General features: G+C 43.9%; 3 protein-coding genes across 3 annotated transcripts; 2 read left to right on the forward strand and 1 right to left on the reverse strand.

Annotated features, from left to right (window-relative positions):
• Positions 1-420: 420 nt before the first annotated feature.
• On the reverse strand, positions 421-6,614 carry pi4k2a (phosphatidylinositol 4-kinase type 2 alpha). The gene is made up of 9 exons (XM_069720543.1): positions 6,156-6,614; positions 3,307-3,507; positions 3,111-3,242; positions 2,508-2,661; positions 2,367-2,428; positions 2,112-2,211; positions 1,763-1,896; positions 1,555-1,614; positions 421-1,467 (listed from the first exon to the last, which is right to left on the reverse strand). The coding sequence occupies exons 1-9, from the start codon at positions 6,492-6,494 to the stop codon at positions 1,306-1,308; spliced, it is 1,344 nt and encodes a 447-aa protein (XP_069576644.1). The 5' UTR covers positions 6,495-6,614; the 3' UTR covers positions 421-1,305.
• A 2,876-nt stretch (positions 6,615-9,490) lies between these two features.
• On the forward strand, positions 9,491-14,541 carry pgam1b (phosphoglycerate mutase 1b). Its single transcript, XM_069720564.1, has 4 exons — positions 9,491-9,831; positions 12,778-13,052; positions 13,130-13,310; positions 13,957-14,541. The coding sequence occupies exons 1-4, from the start codon at positions 9,693-9,695 to the stop codon at positions 14,124-14,126; spliced, it is 765 nt and encodes a 254-aa protein (XP_069576665.1). The 5' UTR covers positions 9,491-9,692; the 3' UTR covers positions 14,127-14,541.
• An 810-nt stretch (positions 14,542-15,351) lies between these two features.
• On the forward strand, positions 15,352-21,336 carry exosc1 (exosome component 1). Its single transcript, XM_069720563.1, has 8 exons — positions 15,352-15,415; positions 16,640-16,755; positions 17,733-17,807; positions 19,297-19,385; positions 19,456-19,489; positions 19,579-19,629; positions 19,742-19,826; positions 20,450-21,336. Exons 1-8 carry the CDS (start codon positions 15,388-15,390, stop codon positions 20,554-20,556), a joined length of 585 nt encoding a protein of 194 aa, XP_069576664.1. The 5' UTR covers positions 15,352-15,387; the 3' UTR covers positions 20,557-21,336.
• Positions 21,337-21,347: the final 11 nt, after the last annotated feature.

Consider the following 21,347-nt stretch of genomic DNA (forward strand, 5'->3'; position numbering starts at 1 on the left):
ATGTGGAACAACATTAAGATTTATTTGCTGTTTTGCATCTAGAAAATGTAAATCTAATATTTTCATTCTTTTATCCGTTTCTGGTCTCCACCGTCTCCGAGGGAACATCTGGAACTTCAGCGGTTAAATTCTCCTCATTGTTCAGCAGCTAGTCGCTAACTGTGTCAACAAGTGAACTGTGGATTCATTTGAATATATTTATATCATTTTTCTGAATACAGCTGCTGGAAAATGAGTGCAATGAGAGCATTAATCAAATTATTAAAGTCACAGGACAGAAAACCAAAACAATGAAACAATCTCTGAAGTTATTAATATGGATTATAGAAGCTTTAAAGACATGAACATATTAATCTTGGGTTAATATCTGCAGTTGAACAGACAACCATTAACGGAATATCATCACAAACACACGCCATCTGTATTAATGGAATATCTTTTAATTATAATCTATCATTAAATATTACATACAAATTGTACAGTGCATTGTCACAATACATTTCATGTGAGTTCAGTAGAGCAGGAAGTTACTTCTTTGATTAATTAACTCCACCCACGAGCCAGAAAAATCAACATGGCCGAGACAGGAAGTGGCGGACGGGGAACCACCGACCTTTCAGCCGACCTCCACATGGAGTCGTTGGCTCTTTTTCACCGATGACTTCACACGTCGGTGGGAGAAGAAGTGAGTCCTACTTTTCAACAGAGCGTTGGTTTCTTTACCCAGAAGCCCCTCTGCTGTCCACCGTCCCCCGATGAGATCCTGATCTGAGCAGCAGCGAGTGAAAGCAGCTCACACGGTTTGTGTTCAGTGTCGAGACCAGCTGATTGACCACTTCCTGAATCTGCAGGACTCAACCACAACCAGCACTTCTCCTATTGGTTGAGAAATGAAATGCTCATCTGGTGGCACCGATGCCTTCACCAACCTGGCTGTTCACTGCGTGGGAGGGAATCTGCATGTGAATGTTAAAAGGCAGAGAGGTATGAAATAAAACAACAACAACAACAACAACAAAACGTGGAATGCAACACCTCCTGTCCAAAAACAACATATGAGGCTTGTGACTGGCGTGAATGAGTGTGAGCCAACGTGCACCAAGAGTCTCTCAGGAAGCTACAGAATCATCCACACAAGGCACAGAAGCAAACCAGGAAGATGGTCGTGAAACTCCTCCTCTTTGGCTTCATCCCACCAACTCGCTGTGTTCCCAAAGTATTCAGAAGGAGAGGAGAGGCGAGGTAAAGGGGGGAAGACCGGTTCCTCGCTGCAGCTTCCTGCTGGTCCTCCTCCTCCTCTTTGTCCTACCACCAGGTGAAGAAGGGTCTTCTGCTCTGGAAGCTCTGCGTGTACGACTCGCTGTTGGCTCTCTGAGGAGCTCTGGCCGTTTCCACGATGACTGGCGGCATCTGGACCAGCTGGAGGGGCGTTTTACCATCTTTCAGGGCTTGGCACAGGTTCAGGATCTGAGGAGAAAACAAGTAAACATTTGATGTTCAACTTGGAAAGGAGAAGAGTCAGATCCTCCGTCCCACCCGGAGAGGAGAACTCACCTGCCCCCTCATGACCGCCACTTGTTTGTGAAACTGTCCTCTGTCGAAACCGGGATCTTTCTGTGAGACACCAGAGCTGCATGTTAAACATCATGCTGACAGAAATAAATCTTCCTCCTCGCCAACAATTCTTTCAATGCTGGATGTTTGAGTTCCTGTCCTCATCATTGTTCAGGCGTGTGCTGCTGAATCATGAGGCTCCGCTTGCCTTGAACAGCTCGTAGAGGTCCTCCTCCAGGTCTTTGATGAAGTTCGGGTCGGACAGTTTGGGCAGAACCAGCTCTCTGATTTCCTGAGAGAAAGGAACTTTGGCCTGTGACAGCCACGCCCAGTAGAACGGGTCTGTGGTTGGAAATACACACATTACTTATGAAGAGCAGTGCCGTTACTTATACCGTGATTTAATAGGTATCAATAAGTATATTAATACGTATCACCATGAAATAATCACATTAAAAAACGGCATATTTTTAAAACATGACAAAGGAGTAGCAGCAGCTTCAGTGGATGAGCTGAAGAAACGCTTTGTGAAGGACGGTGATTGATTCGGTGCTTACAGGCTCTCCAGGAGTCGGGGTGTTTGAGGGGGAAGGCGAGGCCGTTGTCGATGGCGGCCAGCTTGATAATAGGATCCTTTACCACCACCCAGTCGGTGTCCTGCAGAGATATGACTCATAATCAACCAGGGACTTTGGATACCATATGAAGAGCAAACAGAAGTGGTAAGTCAGCTGTGAGGTAGGTGTGAACCAGCATCAGCGCAGCATGTTTCCTGATGTCAGAGTGGAGAAGCTCTGTCAGGATCTCCTCACCTTGGTCCCATCAGGGTCCATGGGACAGTCGTACTTCAGCAGCCAGTTGTCATTTCCTCGGTCTGCAATACAAAAAGATTCAAATCAGCATCAATCTTTATTGAGCGGTGAGACCAGAGAAGATAAATTAATAAACGATACCTGTGTTCCTGATGATGTAATCGAGGACCACGAGCCGCTCAAACTGCAGCTGCAGCTGCCGGTTGGTGTTTTCAGGCAGAGGATCGGCTTCAAACCGCCGCAGCCAGAAATCTGCGTCTTTGTATCCGTCAACGAAGAGCTGGAAGGAACCGACCTGGTGGGATTCAAACCGACAAACACACCGAGTGGATTTCTGCTTCATTTATTACATCATAATGCTGAAGTGATTATTACACCGAGTATTAAATTAAAGGAAAATTACCTCCTAAAACAGTTCTCTCAAAGCTATGAGGTCTTTTTGTTGCTTAGCAGCAAATTATTTAATTGAATTAATATCCTGAAAACAAAATGAAACCTACTAAATGAACCTGGTGAACTTTGAACCTCAGTGTATTTATGTTGTTCACGTGTATTCACAGAAGTTAATAATTAACAATAAATAACACGTTTACATAATCTATTAGTCATTTTTACAACGATTCATAAGACATCCAAGAAATAACTTATGAATGAACATCATTCAACCATTTAAATTTCAAGACTTCACAAGTTCATATTTTCTGGATGAATTGTGCATATTTGGTATACAAGTAATCAGGTTACCTTCGGCGGCAGTCCGATCCGGTGGAAGCGCTGACCCACTTTGGGCACCTTCTCCAGAGCCAACCGTTTCCCTCGAGACTTGACCCTGTCGATGGCGCTGTAGTTGAAGGTTTCACTCGCCAGATACACGACCTGCAGGGACGCCGGCTTAGAGAGCGAACATCGACATAAAGATGCTGCTGTAACGAGTCCGTACCTTCGTCCTGGGAACGATGTTGAGCTCCAGCTTCTGGTCCACCAGGCTGGCGCCGGCCTCTGACAGGTAGCCCTGGTTCAGCACCAGGCAGTCGCGGCCAAAACAGCAGGGACAGCACAGCTTCTGGAGCCACTTGGTCCACTTTGGATTGAGCTGGCCGTACGGCTCCTCGTTTTTAGGTTTGAATACGCCGATGATCTTCTGGGAGGACGAACGAGAGGAAGAAATAAAGAGCGGCAGGAAAAGGAGGTTGTTGTTTATGAGACTGCTCAGGCTGCTTGCACACCGTGATCCAGTCTGGACCAAAAGAAGCGTTCTCGGTCCGGATCAAACTCAACCATTGTTCACTTTTTCCGTTCACTTTTTGCCGTGCGTCGGAACCGATCAACGTCAAGAACAGGAAGACGCAGCGCACGTAGCCATGACGACAGCATGGAGGTCTGCGTGGAACCAAAGTTCACTCGGTCAAATCTCGACGTATGATGTAACAACAGGAACGCTGGTTCAGACTTTCAGCTGTGAAAACACCTTGAATGTGTTGATCACAGTCTGCTTTAGAAAACCTGAGAACATCAGTGGAACGAACGCGCACACACACACACACACACACACACACACACACACACACACACACACACACACACACACCGATTACAACATGAACGTCGGCCAGAGAAGAGAATTATTTCCTCACTAGCAGCACATGACTGTTAATCACGGCGGTGACTATGTGCAGCCGGCCGGCGTCGAGTTGCTGCTTCGCTTCCACTGATGCCAATCAAAGTTTAATCTGAGTCAGGAGTCGTTGTCGGGGGAGACGAGTTTAAAGAAACGCTGTAACTGTCCGTTTGTTGACTCCCTGATTGATGATCAATCGCATCCATTGGTGCGACGTGTCAGCGTCTTCTGCTCCATCAGTTTGTTCTTTCTGAAACAACAAGTTTATCAGCTGAGAGTTGCTGACATCAGCAGGACATTCGCTTACACACGACCTGATGATGGACAGCTGTCAGTCACAGCTTTCACATGACTGATCAAAGCAGATTAGAGTTAGAAACACGACAATACTGTTGATTTGAGTTAAAAAAAAAATGGCTGAAATTGAGTTGTCATCACATCCATTTTATGAAACTTTACGCTTAGGGTTAGGGGTAGAGGTGTTCGGGGGTAGAGGTGTTCGGGGGTAGAGGTGTTCGGGGGTCGGTGTTTGGGGGTCGGAGGTCGGTGTTCGGGGGTCGGAGGTCGGTGTTCGGTGGTCGGGGGTCGGAGGTCGGTGGTCGGTGTTCGAAGGTCGGTGTTCGGTGGTCGGGGGTCAGTGTTCGGTGTTCGAAGGTCGGTGTTTGGGGGTCGGAGGTCGGTGTTCGGTGGTCGGGGGTCGGTGTTCGGTGGTCGGGGTTCGGTGTTCGGGGTCGGTGGTCGGTGTTCGGAGGTCGGTGTTCGGTGTTCGAAGGTCGGTGTTCGGTGTTCGAAGGTCGGTGTTCGGGGGTCGGAGGTCGGTGGTCGGTGTTCGGAGGTCGGTGTTCGGTGGTCGGAGGTCGGTGTTCGGTCTTCGGGGGTCGGAGGTCGGTGGTCGGTGTTCGGGGGTCGGTGTTTGAAGGTCGGTGTTCGGGGGTCGGAGGTCGGTGGTCGGTGTTCGGAGGTCGGTGTTCGGTGGTCGGAGGTCGGTGTTCGGTGGTCGGGGTCGGTGTTCGGGGGTCGGTGTTCGGTGGTCGGTGTTCGGTGTTCGGTGGTCGGTGTTCGGTGTTCGGAGGTCGGTGTTCGGTGTTCGGAGGTCGGTGTTCGGTGGTCGGTGGTCGGTGTTCGGTGGTCGGGGTCGGTGTTCGGTGGTCGGTGTTCGGTGTTCGGTGGTCGGTGTTCGGGGTCGGTGTTCGGTGGTCGGTGTTCGGTGGTCGGTGTTCGGAGGTCGGTGTTCGGTGTTCGGTGTTCGGTGGTCGGAGGTCGGTGTTCGGGGGTCGGTGTTCGGTGGTCGGGGGTCGGAGGTCTGTGTTCGGTGTTCGGGGGTCGGTGTTCGGTGTTCGGTGTTCGGTGTTCGGTGTTCGGGGTCGGTGTTCGGTGGTCGGTGTTCGGTGTTCGGTGGTCGGTGTTCGGTGGTCGGTGTTCGGTGTTCGGGGGTCGGTGGTCGGTTGTCGGTGGTCGGTGTTCGGTGGTCGGTGGTCGGTGTTCGGTGGTCGGAGGTCGGTGTTCGGTGTTCGGTGTTCGGGGGTCGGTGTTCGGGGGTCGGTGTTCGGTGGTCGGTGTTCGGTGTTCGGGGTCGGTGTTCGGTGGTCGGAGGTCGGTGTTCGGGTGTTCGGTGTTCGGGGGTCGGTGGTCGGTGGTCGGTGGTCGGTGTTCGGGGGTCGGTGGTCGGTGGTCGGTGTTCGGTGGGGGGTCGGTGGTCGGTGGTCGGTGTTCGGAGGTCGGTGTTCGGTGTTCGGTGGTCGGAGGTCGGTGTTCGGTGGTCGGTAGTCGGTGTTCGGGGGTCGGGGGTCGGTGTTCGGGGGTCGGTGGTCGGAGGTCGGTGGTCGGTGTTCGGAGGTCGGTGTTCGGGGGTCGGGGGTCGGGGGTCGGTGTTCGGAGGTCGGTAGTCGGTGGTCGGTGGTCGGGGGTCGGGGTCGGTGTTCGGAGGTCGGTGGTCGGGGGTCGGGGGTCGGTGGTCGGTTGTCGGTGTTCGGTGGTCGGTGTTCGGGGGTCGGTGGTCGGTGGTCGGTAGTCGGTGGTCGGTGGTCGGTAGTCGGTAGTCGGTGGTCGGTGGTCGGTAGTCGGTGGTCGGTGGTCGGTGGTCGGTGGTCGGTGGTCGGTGGTCGGTGGTCGGTAGTCGGTGGTCGGTAGTCGGTGGTCGGTAGTCGGTGGTCGGTGGTCGGTAGTCTTACCCCCTGGGAGTCTTTAACGAAGTAGCTTCCGCTGGAGCCCTGGTAGATCCTCTCCGGGTAGATCCCCTCCTCGATGGCTCGTTCGGCCTTCCGGATGATCTCTCGGAACTCGGGATCTTCCGGGAATTCGTTCCTGTGCGGCTCCCGGGGCGAGTTTCCCCGGTCCCGCTCCAGAAGCGGCTGTCTCTCCCGGTTGTAACCCGGGCTGCCGGCCGGGATTCGCACCACAGAACCCGGCGTGCTTCCAAACGCGCCCCGGGGGCTGGTGGGCTCCGTGGGGCAATAACCGAAATCCCCGGAGTCCCTCAGCGGAGAGACCAGCGGACTCGTCTCGTCCATGACGGCGTCGGTCGACGAGCAGCTCCGGTTCCTCCACAAAGACGAGAAGAAGGAGGACGTTGTTTTGTTGGCTAACAATGACGCTGCTAACACTAAACACAGGAAAAAAAGAACATCAGATGACGGTCAGCTTCCGGGAAGAGGCGGGCTCTAGAGAGTGTTTTCATAAGTAACCAATCAGCGTTTAGGTTTTCTTGTCAACAACCTTATGTCTCGCACTGATTGGACAGAATAGTTCCGCCTACGGAAGACACGTGGGAGCACAGATAACCCAATCAACGAAGTCAACAAAACAGTCTTTGATAAACCTTTATAGGGTTTTCATGATGACTTTATGAAGAAGATTGTGAAATTGAGGAATAATTGTTTTACTGTGAAAATGTGTTGATCTATAAATAATATGAAAGCCTATATTTCGCTTTAAACTATGTTACAGCCCGATATTACGATTTCTCTTCAAATTATATTAAACAATTTAATTAAAAAGATTAAAACTAAGGATATAAAGTTGGAAACTAACACTGCAGTCTGGTGTTTCAGTGACTTTGAAACAAGATCATGATCTAAAAGATCAACAATATGGAAACTATGAAAGTGATGGAGATCAACCTACAAGTGAGATACATGTTTGTAGATGAATAAATAAATAAATAAATGCTGCAGTTTGAATATCTGATGTTCATATTATAGATATTCGATGTTCGACTGTTTTGTTTGACTATTGATTCATAATGATTCATATTGATTCATATTGATTCATAATGATTCATATTGATTCATAATGATTCATAATGATTCATATTGATTGATATCGATTCATAATGATTCATATTGATTCATAATGATTCATATTGATTCACAATGATTCATAAAGATTCATATTGATTCATAATGATTCATAATGATTCATAATGATTCATAATGATTCATAATTATCCATATTGATTCATAATGATTCATATTGATTCATAATGATTCATATTGATTCACAATGATTCATAAAGATTCATATTGATTCATAATGATTCATAATGATTCATATTGTTCATAATGATTCATATTGATTCATAATGATTCATAATGATTCGTATTGATTCATAATGATTCATATTGATTCATAATGATTCATATTGATTCATATTGATTCACAATGATTCATATTGATTCATATTGATTCATAATGATTCATATTGATTCACAATGATTCATATTGATTCATATTGATTCACAATGATTCATAATGATTCATATTGATTCATAATATTCATATTGATTCATGTCGATTCATAATTATTCATATTGATTCACAATGATTCATATAGATTCATAATGATTCATATTGATTCATAATGATTCATAATGATTCGTATTGATTCACAATGATTCATATAGATTCACAATGATTCATATTGATTCATAATGATTCATATTGATTCACAATGATTCATATTGATTCATATTGATTCATAATGATTCATAATGATTCGTATTGATTCACAATGATTCATATAGATTCATAATGATTCATATTGATTCATAATGATTCATATTGATTCATATTGATTCATAATGATTCATATTGATTCATAATGATTCATATTGATTCATATTGATTCATAATGATTCATATTGATTCATGTCGATTCATAATTATTCATATTGATTCACAATGATTCATATAGATTCATAATGATTCATATTGATTCATAATGATTCATAATGATTCGTATTGATTCATAATGAGTCGTAATGATTCATAATGATTCATAATTATTCCTATTGATTCACAATGATTCATAAAGATTCATATTGATTCATAATGATTCATATTGATTCACAATGATTCATATAGATTCATAATGATTCATAATTATTCATAATTATTCATATTTATTCATAATGATTCATATTGTTCATAATGATTCATATTGATTCACAATGATTCATAATGGTTCATAATGATTCATATTGATTCATGTCGATTCATAATGATTCATATTGATTCATAATGACTCATAATTATTCATATTGATTCACAATGATTCATAAAGATTCATATTGATTCACAATTATTCATATTGATTCATATTGATTCACAATGATTCATAAAGATTCATATTGATTCATAATGATTCATATTGATTCATAATGACTCATAATGATTCATATTTATTCATAATGATTCATAATTATTCATAATGATTCATAATTATTCATATTTATTCATAATGATTCATAATTATTCATATTGATTCACAATGATTCATAAAGATTCATATTGATTCATAATGATTCATATTGATTCACAATGATTCATATCGATTCATAATGATTCATAATTATTCATAATTATTCATATTTATTCATAATGATTCATATTGAGTCCTATGATTCACAATGATTCATATTGATTCATAATGATTCATAATGATTCCTATTGATTCATATTGATTCACAATGATTCATAATGATTCATAATTATTCATAATTATTCATATTTATTCATAATGATTCATATTGGTTCATAATGATTCATATTGATTCATAATGATTCATAATGATTCCTATTGATTCATATTGATTCACAATGATTCATATTTATTCCTATTGATTCCTAATGATTCACAATGATTCATATTGATTCATAATGATTCATAATGATTCCTATTGATTCATATTGATTCACAATGATTCATATTTATTCCTATTGATTCCTATTGATTCACAATGATTCATATTGATTCATAATGATGACTGTTCATTCTTTATATTTGGTCTTTCCTATGATGCACCAGCAGGAAGCGCTGCGGGCTGTGTGCACGTGCCGCTGTGCGCATCCTCCTCCCTCCTCCCTCCGCCCTCCTCCTTCCTCCCCCTCCTCCCTCCGCCTTCCTCCTTCCTCCCCCTCCTCCCTCCTCTCTCCGCCGCTGCACGCAGCTCGCCCTTTGATTGGTCGAAAGCTGCAGGACGAGCGGAAGTGAAGTCGGATCGTGAGAGCTGTCAGGTTCATCCAGACGAGCTATAGCCAACCGTCCGAACCTCAGACCCGCCATCCCTCCACACTACCAGCGGTACCGCTCCGGTTTCTCCGTGGCCGTCTTTTGGGTCAGAACCAGCCTGAGAGCGTTGCTGCCATCTTTTAGGAGTCACGTACCTCGAAGTTTTCGGAAATCCTTCTCAGAGGACGTCGGTGTGAGGATGGCTGCATACAAGCTGGTGCTGATCCGCCATGGAGAGAGCTGCTGGAACCAGGAGAACCGCTTCTGCGGCTGGTTCGACGCGGACCTGAGTGAGACCGGGGAGCAGGAGGCAAAGAGAGGAGGCCAGGCACTGAAAGGTACGGTACCGGATCATGTCCGCGGGCCTAGTCGGGCTTTCTAGTTGACATTGGATTAAGCCGCTGAAGCCGGTGATTATGTCATTGAGCCGGACGGTGAACAGGTCGTCGGCCCACTGCGACACCAGTCCGCAGCACCGGAACCACGGCGGGATGTTTGGACTGGCACCATATAGAAATGCTGCAAACGGCTTCACACATCCAGTTAGTAAGAAAAGGACATCAATTCTGTTCAATGGGTTTTATTCTCACTGAAAGAGCTGAAAAAAAGATTTATTTTTAATGATTATAGTTCAACATAATTTTTTTTTTTTTTACTTTACTGAGTCAAAGTCAAATATTTAGTGTGAACTTTATAAAGTGATATGTCCAGATATATTACATTACATTTAGCTGATGCTTTTATCCAAAGCGACTTACAACATACTGATGGTTCACCATCAGGAGCAATTTTTAGAGTTCAGTGTCTTGCTCAAGGACACTTGGGCATGTGGACAGGAGGAGCTGGGGGCTGAGCCAGCAACCTTCTGATTAATGTGCAACCCAGTCGACCGACTGAGCTACAGCCTCCCTCCCTGGGCCACAGGGAGACTGACGGACACAAAGACCATTCACACCTAAGGGCAATTTCTAGAACCACCAGTTAACCTGAGGTGCATGTTTTTGGGTGATGGGAGGAAGCCGGAGCACCTAGAGAACCCACGCAAGCACAGGGAGAACATGCAAACTCACACAGAAAGGCCCAGGACCGGATTCAAACCCGGAACCTTTTTGCTGTGAGGCGACAATGCTAACCACTGCACCGGTCTATATTCATATATATCCAGACATATCATATATATATATATATATATATATAGACATATCATATATCCAGGAATATTCATATATATCCAGACATATGGTCTGTACTTGTATAGTTTTATCACCTTTTGGTCTCAAAGTGCTTTAACATGTTTTTCCATTCACCCATTCACACACTAATGAGACAGATCACCATGCAGGGTGCTGCCATCAGGAGAACATTCACACACTGATGGTTCACCATCGGGGGCAACTTAGGGTTCAGTGTCTTGCTCAAGGACGCTGAGGCATGTGGACAGGAGGAACTGGGGATCGAACCACCAACCTTCCGATTAGTGTTCAAATCATTCTACCGTCTGAGCCACAGCCTCCCTTGGATATACATGGATATATGGATATACATATTCATATATATCCAGACATATCCATATATTTATAGGTATATCATATATATCGAGACATATCCATATATATATATATATAGACATGTCATAAATATCCAGACATATTCATAAATATCCAGACATATTCATATATATCCAGACATATCCATATATTTATAGACATATCATATATATCGAGACATATCCATATATATATATATAGACATATCCATATATATCCAGACATATCATATATATATATATAGACATGTCATATATATCCAGACATATTCATAAATATCCAGACATATCCATATATATATATATATATATATATATAGACATGTCATATATATCCAGACATATCCAGACATATTTTTATTTTATTTTTATTTTTAATTTTTATTTTATAGTACTCTATTAATCCCCGAGGGGAAATGTCTTCACTACAGCAGGGGGGCTCTCAGGGGGGAGCTGCTGCAACAGGCTGCCACTAGCACGGCGCCAGGTAACCTGACCTGAGGTGCATGTTTTTGGGTGATGGGAGGAAGCCGGAGAACCCGGAGAGAACCCACGCAAGCACAGGGAGAACATGCAAACTCACACAGAAAGGCCCAGGACCGGATTCGAACCCGGAACCTTTTTGCTGTGAGGCGACAATGCTAACCACTGCACCACCGTGCCGCCCGAATATCCATATATATAGACATATATATAGACATATCCATATATATCCAGACATATATATCCAGACATATTCATATATATATAGACATATCCATATATATAGACATATCCATATATATCCATACATATCCATATATATCCAGACATATTCATATATATCCAGACATATTCATATATATATAGACATATCCATATATATCCAGACATATCATATATATATATATAGACATATCCTTATATATCCAGACATATCCATATATATCCAGACATATCCATATATATCCAGACATATTCATATATATCCAGACATATCCATATATATAGACATATCCATATATATCCAGACATATCCAGATATATCCAGAAACATCCAGATATATCCAGAAATATCCATTTTACTGGGACCAGATGTTCTCCCATAAAAACAGTGAAAGCTCACAAACTAAGTCACTCATTCAGAATCAGCAGATTAATAAAAGCATCCATTTATATTCTGTTTGCAGATTTTAGGGTTTTACCTGAAACATTAGTCTTATTTGTGCTTTTAAGGACCAAATATTATAATTTTTTTTACAAACTGTGCTTTGATATAAGCAAGAAGAAACGAGTTATGTGGAACACGTGTTTGATGCTTTAACTGGTACGAAGGCAGCATTGAAGAGACAAAATATGACACGACGCAAATACATATTCTCCATGAATCTGTATCAAGATGGATTTTTACTTCATCATTGTTCATGTTTAACGGTCGGCTGCATATTAAACGGATCAAAGGAAGAAAAGAGCCCAAAGATGCATTTATATGTTTACGGTAGATTACTGTTGTTTGCTGAATTCTTCGGTTCACCATGCTGGACTGTGACACACACACACACACACACACACACACACACACACACACACACACACACACACACACACACACACACACACACACACACACACACACACTTCCCTCTCTCACACACACACACACACACACACGCGTGTGCTGGATGAGAGTTAGCGTTGCGTAATAACCTCCTCATCATTGTTTTGGTGAAACTAGATGATTTTCTCTGCCTCTCCTCAGATGCCGGCTATGAGTTTGATCTTTGCTACACGTCTGTCCTGAAGCGGGCCGTCCGTACGCTCTGGTTTGTTCTGGACAGCATCGACCAGATGTGGCTGCCCGTCCACCGGACCTGGCGCCTCAACGAGCGGCACTACGGCGGCCTGACCGGGCTGAACAAGGCAGAAACAGCAGCCAAACACGGAGACGCTCAGGTCAAGATCTGGAGGCGCTCCTTCGACACCCCTCCCCCCCCCATGGACGAGGAGCATGACTTCTACCAGACGATAAGCAGGGTGACACATCGACTCTTTCTAACATTATTACATCACAGCTGAACTCAGACGAGGACACTGACCCCTTGCTGTTGTAGGACCGGCGCTACGCCGACCTGACGGAGGACCAGCTGCCCAGCTGTGAGAGCCTGAAGGACACAATCGCCAGAGCACTTCCCTTCTGGAACGAGGAGATTGTGCCGCAGATCAAGGACGGGAAGAGGGTGCTGATTGCTGCCCACGGCAACAGTCTCCGAGGCATTGTCAAGCATCTGGAGGGTAAGAGACGGATGAGATGCAACCCGGTGCCACAGGTGGTTTCTGCTGTTAGATATGTGAAAGTTTTCTTTTCTTCTTTATCATCTAAATATTACTCAGCAATAAATCGAGGAATCTAGTTAAACATTCTTATTGTCTGATGCTATAAATGTTGAAGCACATCAGAGTCTTTTCCTTTCAGGGACTGAGAGTTTGTCTCTCTGTCCTGCAGACGTTACTGCAGCTTGTACTCATCAGTGAAACAGGATTTTACTGATTCTACAGAGGCGTCCATGTTGCTTCACGTGTTTACAACCGGTCTGCTTCTGTTTCTTCAGTCTAACCGTTAGTCCACACTCAGCTCAGGAATCTGATGCAATTTCATTAAAAAATTATAATTAGCAGGGCAATTAAAGGCTGTAAAAGATGACACAACACTCAACATGAATTCAGTTCCTTTGTGCATTATTTCCCAGGATGCCAATCATTTCCTTTCATATTTCACTTCTATCCAGAAAATATTTCTTTAGTTTCCTTTGTATTTCATGTGAAACCTGTAAAATGGACAAATTCAAGCGTGCGTTTCCATGTCGGTGGTGAATGTGATGCAGCATGTTTTCATATCCAGCGAGCATCAGTCTGATGGATGTTTGTCTCTGTTTCCCAGGAATGTCGGAGGAAGCCATCATGGAGCTGAACCTGCCCACCGGCGTCCCCATCGTCTACGAGCTGGACAAGAACCTGAAGCCCGTCGGACCGATGCAGTTCCTGGGAGACGAGGAGACGGTGAGGAAGGCCATGGAGGCCGTGGCTGCTCAGGGAAAAGCCAAGAAGTAGAAGCTCTGTCCTCCCTCCGGGTTCAGAGACGAGACCAGTCGTGTGCTGGTCACTAAGAAAAGGTCATTTACGACTGGCGCACATACAGACACACAATGTGCACTTTATTTTATGAATGCCCAACTTTCACACGCACACACACATGCACGCACACAGACAGTCTGTTCAGTTTGATTTTCTTTACTTTGTGACACGGAAACATGCATTTCATTAGTCGACTCTCAGCTGTAATAAGGTTCGATGGAGCAAACGTAGACAGCATGAATGAATCCATATTAACGATCCATGTCGGTGACCTCAGAGGGAACAGCTAACCGATGATGAAACACCGGCTGGTGTTTGAAGGGCAGCTGATTGTTCTGTATTTTGTTTGCTTTGTCATTATGTGAAAAAGAATAAATGTTGTGAGCTATAATGTGATGAAATCTTTTTATCAGCGTCCAGAACAACTCTTTTCTTCTCAATAATAATAGTAAATAAATATTATTTTTATATTTTAAAGATCACTGTAAAGAAACTATTGATTACAAATAGTGTAGGAATGTCATTGTTTACACCAGAGAACATTAAATGAAGAATGACTTGAGTGGCGATAAATCAATATCCTTTTATTCCTCAGTGATGCTAGAAAATGAAAGAGGATTTATGTCTTGGATATTCAACCATGCTCAAGGATGTAGTGAGAAGAACAAGATAGATTTAATATAAATGTATTCCTACTTACACTTCAGGATGATAATGTCATTTATACACGGAATCACATTCACACAAACTAGAGAATTATGAAAAGCGTCAAATCTTAAAATACATAATCTTTGAAAAAAAGAGACCAAATAAGAAAATAACAAAGAAATGTCATGTCCTAGTGTACTAACATAAAAACTGTTGTTTTGTTAATAACTGGTATCAAGCTGGCAAACTCCATTATAATTGTCAAAATGTCTGACAGCCCGCTCCAATCAAGGTATTTTTAATAAATGTACTAAAATAATTAATGGATTGAGTCGTAATGTTACATTTCAGGGAGGTAATTGCTTAAATAAACAGAATAAATTGTTCTGATTATTATGAGTAATAGTAATGACCTGTACATACATGTACAGTAAATTACGTAATGCTCTCATGGGCCACACTGCCTCAACCAACATGGCGGATTGATCCAACCTTCATTTTCTTCCGCTCATGGCGATACCGGCCAATCAGAATCGACTCGAGCCCTTCGTCACAGCCAATCGGCTGACGAGCTGCTCTTCTCGAAAACATGTCGCCCATGAAGCTGTGTGTTCCAGGTGAGTCCCGCTAATCTTCCCTAACTCTTCCTCAGAAAGAAGTCCGAGCGAACCTCCGAGCGAACCTCCGAGCGAACCTCCCAGCGAACCTCCGAGCGAACCTCCGAGCGAACCTCCCAGCGAACCTCCGAGCGAACCTCCCAGCGAACCTCCGAGCGAACCTCCGAGCGAACCTCCCAGCGGTCGGAGGTTCCGCGGCTGGTCGCGCGTGTAGAACCGCCTCGTTCCTCCAGGCTGCCGCGTGCAGCCGCTTCAGCTTCCAGCACGTTCAGCGTTTTAATTCCTGTATTTTATTCCGTGAACTTCTCCGTTCAGAGACGCCGTGTTGAGGTTTGGGATGTCCCGGTGGGGGAGGACCACCGTGCCCCGGTGGTGGCAGGTCTACGGCAGGTCTCTGCTGCCTTGCCCATGGCCTCGGGCAGGACACCACATTCTTCTGCTCGTGTTGGACACACCTGTAGGACTCACTGGGATTATGCGTTGACAGCAGTAGAATAAGTCCTCCGATTCTTTATTTAATAAAACTAACGACACGGTTGGAAGTCCAGTAAAAGTCCTGCAAGTCTTCCAGTTAAAGTTCATCATTAGCAGCAAGTAGTTATTGAAGTATGAAAGTAGAAGTACTAGTTGTATTCCTACATGTGACGTCAGTGGACTACTAGTACAGGACATCAGTGTAAACAGCATGTTGGAGCTACTTTAAACTACTTTATATCCAGTAAAAGAAGAATAATGTGATGATTACTGGCAGAGGAAGAAAGAACAAACTAAATTCTTTGTTTTTGGATCATTTGAACGTATTGAAACCTGGTGAGAAGTTTAAAGAGTAAAATCAACCGAGACGTGAACAGATGAGCTGCTGCATCGTGGAAGACAACATGAATATCAGGTTTCATCTTTTCTGTTATGCTGCATATGATGATGTTTAAGTTGCTAGAAAACACAATAAATAATAAGTCCTTCTGAACAATCAGCATTTAACATCATGTTGATATTGATGTGAAAAGTCACGTCAGAGCTGTCGGGCAGATTTAGAAGATCTATGAGCTCAGTTCTGTTTCTTTTATTTCTACCTGTTCTTCTGCAAGTCTGAACACTAAATCGGTCTAAAGTGAAGCTCGAGGTGTTTTTTCTCCAAAAGCATGGTTTTATTGTGAAATGTGAACACTCAGTACTCCACTTCCTGTTTCTTCTACCTACCTGTCTCCTCCTGTTGGTTCTCAGGTGACAAACTATGCAGTAGAGAAGACTGTATACCTGGAACAGGTGTGTACATGAGGCACGGATACATCTTCTCCTCACTGGCAGGCTACGTGCTCAGGAAGAACGAGGGAGAGGAGGTGAGGGGTGTGTTGGTGGGAGGTGGGGGGTGTGGTGGTGAGGGGAGGGAAGGGGGTGAGGGTTGTGTTCAGGGGGGTGGTGGTGGGGAGAGGAGGTGAGGGTTGTGTTGAGGGGAGGGGGGGGGGGTGTGGTGGTGAGGGGAGGGGGGGGGGGTGAGGGTTGTGGGGGGGGGGGGTGTGGTGGTGGGGAGAGGAGGTGAGGGTTGTGTTGAGGGGAGGTGGGGGGTGTGGTGGTGAGGGGAGGGAAGGGGGGTGAGGGTTGTGTTCAGGGGGGGGGTGGTGGTGGGGAGAGGAGGTGAGGGTTGTGTTGAGGGGAGGTGGGGGGTGTGGTGGTGAGGGGAGGGAAGGGGGTGAGGGTTGTGTTCAGGGGGGTGTGGTGGTGGGGAGAGGAGGTGAGGGTTGTGTTGAGGGGAGGTGGGGGGTGTGGTGGTGAGGGGAGGGAAGGGGGTGAGGGTTGTGTTCAGGGGGGGGGTGGTGGTGGGGAGAGGAGGTGAGGGTTGTGTTGAGGGGAGGTGTGGTGGTGGGGAGAGGAGGTGAGGGTTGTGTTGAGGGGGCATGGTGGTGTGGGGAGGGAAAGGGGAGGTGAGGGGTGTGTTCAGAGGGGGGGTGTGGTGGTGGGGAGAGGAGGTGAGGGTTGTGTTGAGGGGAAGTGGGGGGGGTGGTGGTGAGGGTTGTGTTGGGGGGGGCATGGTGGTGTGGGGAGGGAAAGGGGGAGGTGGGGGGTGGTGAGGAGAGGAGGTGAGGGTTGTGTTGAGGGGAGGTGGGGGGGTGTGGTGGTGTGGGGAGGGAAAGGGGGAGGTGAGGGGTGTGGTGGCGGGGAGGTGGTGGTGAATCAGATGAAAGTTATTGCGCAACGTTTGTGAACAAGACTGAACAGAAATATGTTTGTTGAGTAAAGGTAAACAGTGTGTGTGTGTGTGTGTGTGTGTGTGTGTGTGTGTGTGTGTGTGTGTGTGTGTGTGTGTGTGTGTTTCTAGTTGCCGGTGATCTCGGTGGTGAGGGAAACAGAAACACAGCTGCTGCCAGATGTCGGAGCGATAGTCACCTGTAAGGTGAGATGGACTCTGAACATTGTTTACGTTTTGATTTATTGATCTGAACATTGTTTACGTTTTGATTTATTGATCTGAACATTGTTTACGGTGATTTATTGATCTGAACATCGTTTACGTTGTGATTTATTGATCTGAACATCGTTTACGTTTTGATTTATTGATCTGAACATTGTTTACGGTGATTTATTGATCTGAACATTGTTTACGTTTTAATTTATTGATCTGAACATCGTTTACGTTGTGATTTATTGATCTGAACATTGTTTACGTTGTGATTTATTGATCTGAACATCGTTTACGTTGTGATTTATTGATCTGAACATTGTTTACGTTTTAATTTATTGATCTGAACATTGTTTATGTTTTGATTTATTGATCTGAACATTGTTTACGTTGTGATTTATTGATCTGAACATCGTTTACGTTTTGATTTATTGATCTGAACATTGTTTACGTTGTGATTTATTGATCTGAACATCGTTTACGGTGATTTATTGATCTGAACATCGTTTACGTTTTGATTTATTGATCTGAACATTGTTTACGGTCATTTATTGATCTGAACATTGTTTACGTTTTGATTTATTGATCTGAACATTGTTTACGTTTTAATTTATTGATCTGAACATTGTTTACGGTCATTTATTGATCTGAACATTGTTTACGTTTTGATTTATTGATCTGAACATTGTTTACGTTTTAATTTATTGATCTGAACATCGTTTACGTTTTGATTTATTGATCTGAACATTGTTTACGTTTTAATTTATTGATCTGAACATCGTTTACGTTGTGATTTATTGATCTGAACATTGTTTACGTTTTGATTTATTGATCTGAACATTGTTTACATTTTAATTTATTGATCTGAACATCGTTTACGTTTTGATTTATTGATCTGAACATTGTTTACGTTTTAATTTATTGATCTGAACATCGTTTACGTTGTGATTTATTGATCTGAACATTGTTTACGTTGTGATTTATTGATCTGAACATTGTTTACGTTTTAATTTATTGATCTGAACATCGTTTACGTTGTCATTTATTGATCTGAACATCGTTTACGGTGATTTATTGATCTGAACATTGTTTACGTTTTGATTTATTGATCTGAACATTGTTTACATTGTGATTTATTGATCTGAACATCGTTTACGTTTTGATTTATTGATCTGAATATTGTTTACGTTGTGATTTATTGATCTGAACATCGTTTACGGTGATTTATTGATCTGAACATCGTTTACGTTTTGATTTATTGATCTGAACATTGTTTACGGTGATTTATTGATCTGAACATCGTTTACGTTTTGATTTATTGATCTGAACATTGTTTACGGTGATTTATTGATCTGAATATTGTTTACGGTGATTTATTGATCTGAACATCGTTTACGTTGTGATTTATTGATCTGAACATCGTTTACTCTCAGATGTGATTTTTGTGTAAAGTGTCTTTGTCTTGTTGTTTTTAATGCGACAGGTGACGAGCATCAATCCTCGGTTCGCCAAAGTCCACATCCTGTACGTGGGCTCCACGCCGCTGAAGGACCGCTTCAGAGGCACCATCAGGTACCAGAATATAATCCATAAATAAAACATATGGTCAGATTATTGTGTTAATAATCTCCTGTCTCTGCAGAAAAGAAGACGTGCGTGCGACAGAGAAGGACAAGGTGTGTTGGTTTCGTTCACGCCGACCGTTTATCGCTTCTCTCTGTTCATCTGTTAAATTCAGACGATGTGCTTTTGTTCGCTGTTCCAGGTGGAAACGTATAAAAGCTTCAGACCCGGCGACATCGTCTTGGCAAAAGTTGTATCCTTCACCTGCCTGGAGCCTTGGGGGGGGGGGGGGGGTAATGAGTAATAATGACATGGTTGTTATATTCGGTGTGATGTGTTGTTTCCTCTTTGACCTGTGATGTCAGATTTCTCTCGGAGACGTTCAGTCCAACTACCTGCTGACGACGGCGGAGAACGAGCTGGGCGTGGTGGTGGCCCACAGTGAAGCAGGTACACAATTATTGATTATTGATCGGTCCAAATACTGTTTGAATGTTGGTGTTCAGATTGATGGTTTCCAGTTTGAACACAATGTGTTGAGAAGAGTTTTATTGAGTCATACTTCAACATTTAGATGCCAACATACCATCAGAGCTCCACTCTGATGTAACCTGTGGTTATTATGCAGCAGGAGGACACTTAATATTTTACTATTTATGGTGGCAGTGGTGAAATAAAAAAATGAGAGATTTTATTAGCCAGCTTTAATATGTTCTATCCTGATTGAGTTTCTGGTCTCAGATGTGTTTGAGGACTCTTCAACCCTCCATCATGGAAGTCAAGTTTTAGGGAGACCAAGTTCACCACATCTGACTATTTGTGGAGGAAGTGGAAACCTTCTTTTCTCCACGTGGAGACATCAAACCTGCTTCTCAGAGCTCATAAACATATGATGATGTATTTTCAGTCCAACAGGTCAGAACGATCACTTCCCAGCTGCTCTTGAACGCACCGTTATGTCAGAGCAGGTCTGTCTCCGGCCTCAGAGTCTCTCAGGGCTGTTGGGTTGAATATGAACTGTTTGTTCTTCTGGATTCATTGATATACACGTTTCCTTTAATCACGTGACCCAGGTGCCCAGATGGTTCCGATCAGCTGGTGTGAGATGCAGTGTCCTCTAACACACACCAAAGAGTTCCGTAAAGTGGCGCGAGTGCAGCCGGAGTTTCTCCAAGCATGAACCTCTGTCCCACCTGCAGCTGCTGCCGGCAGCCTCCAGCTCGGGTCCCGGTTCTGGTCCCGGTTCTGAGGGACACAGCGAGGCGGATCATCAGATACTTCTGGTCTCATATTTTTAAGTGGTTTCTTTTTTTCCTTTGAGATATCCCTCTGCATGTTGTCATCCGTTCATTGTGCTGGATTGTTAAAACAGAAGAAACGCCACAAAATGTTTTTTTATTCCTCCAAAGTGAAATCGACCTGCCAGCAGCTGCTCCAAGCTGCCTGATTAGAACTGTATCAGTTCACAAAGCTTCAAACATCCACTCAGTTATAATGTGAATCTTTGTCAGGAAGAAGTCGGCAGCTGATCAGGTTGATTAAAGGACGAAGCAGTTGGTAGAAACACGACCGAGACTCATGAAAAGACTAAAATAAGTGTTGTGTATCCCGACAGCTGCAGAGGAAGCGCTGCACGGTTTTATGATGTCACGTATGCAGCTAACCGGTTTGGTTATTTGTTGACAAAACAAATTGAAGCTGAAAGACGTTTTCATGCCGTCTGTCTTTACTCCTGTCCAGGTTCTCGTAGAGATGGTTGAGAGGAAGGTTAATGTGATGAGGAGCCTCATGTTGAATCAGATTTACAACAGTTCCAGCCAGAGTACTGAAGTACAACAACTATGATAGTCTGAGTACGAGCAAACAAACAAGAAGTACTGCTTCTGTTTTCTTTGAAGTGTACTTTGACTTTTTCTTCAACTTCACTGCAGAAAAAAAAGAAATAAAATGACTGTCAAACCAACAATGTAG

The sequence above is a fragment of the Brachyistius frenatus genome, unplaced genomic scaffold (genome assembly GCF_029030835.1).
Source record: "Brachyistius frenatus isolate BFR_SWC_R1_liver_20210118 unplaced genomic scaffold, ASM2903083v1 Contig_243, whole genome shotgun sequence".
NCBI lineage: Eukaryota > Metazoa > Chordata > Actinopteri > Embiotocidae > Brachyistius > Brachyistius frenatus.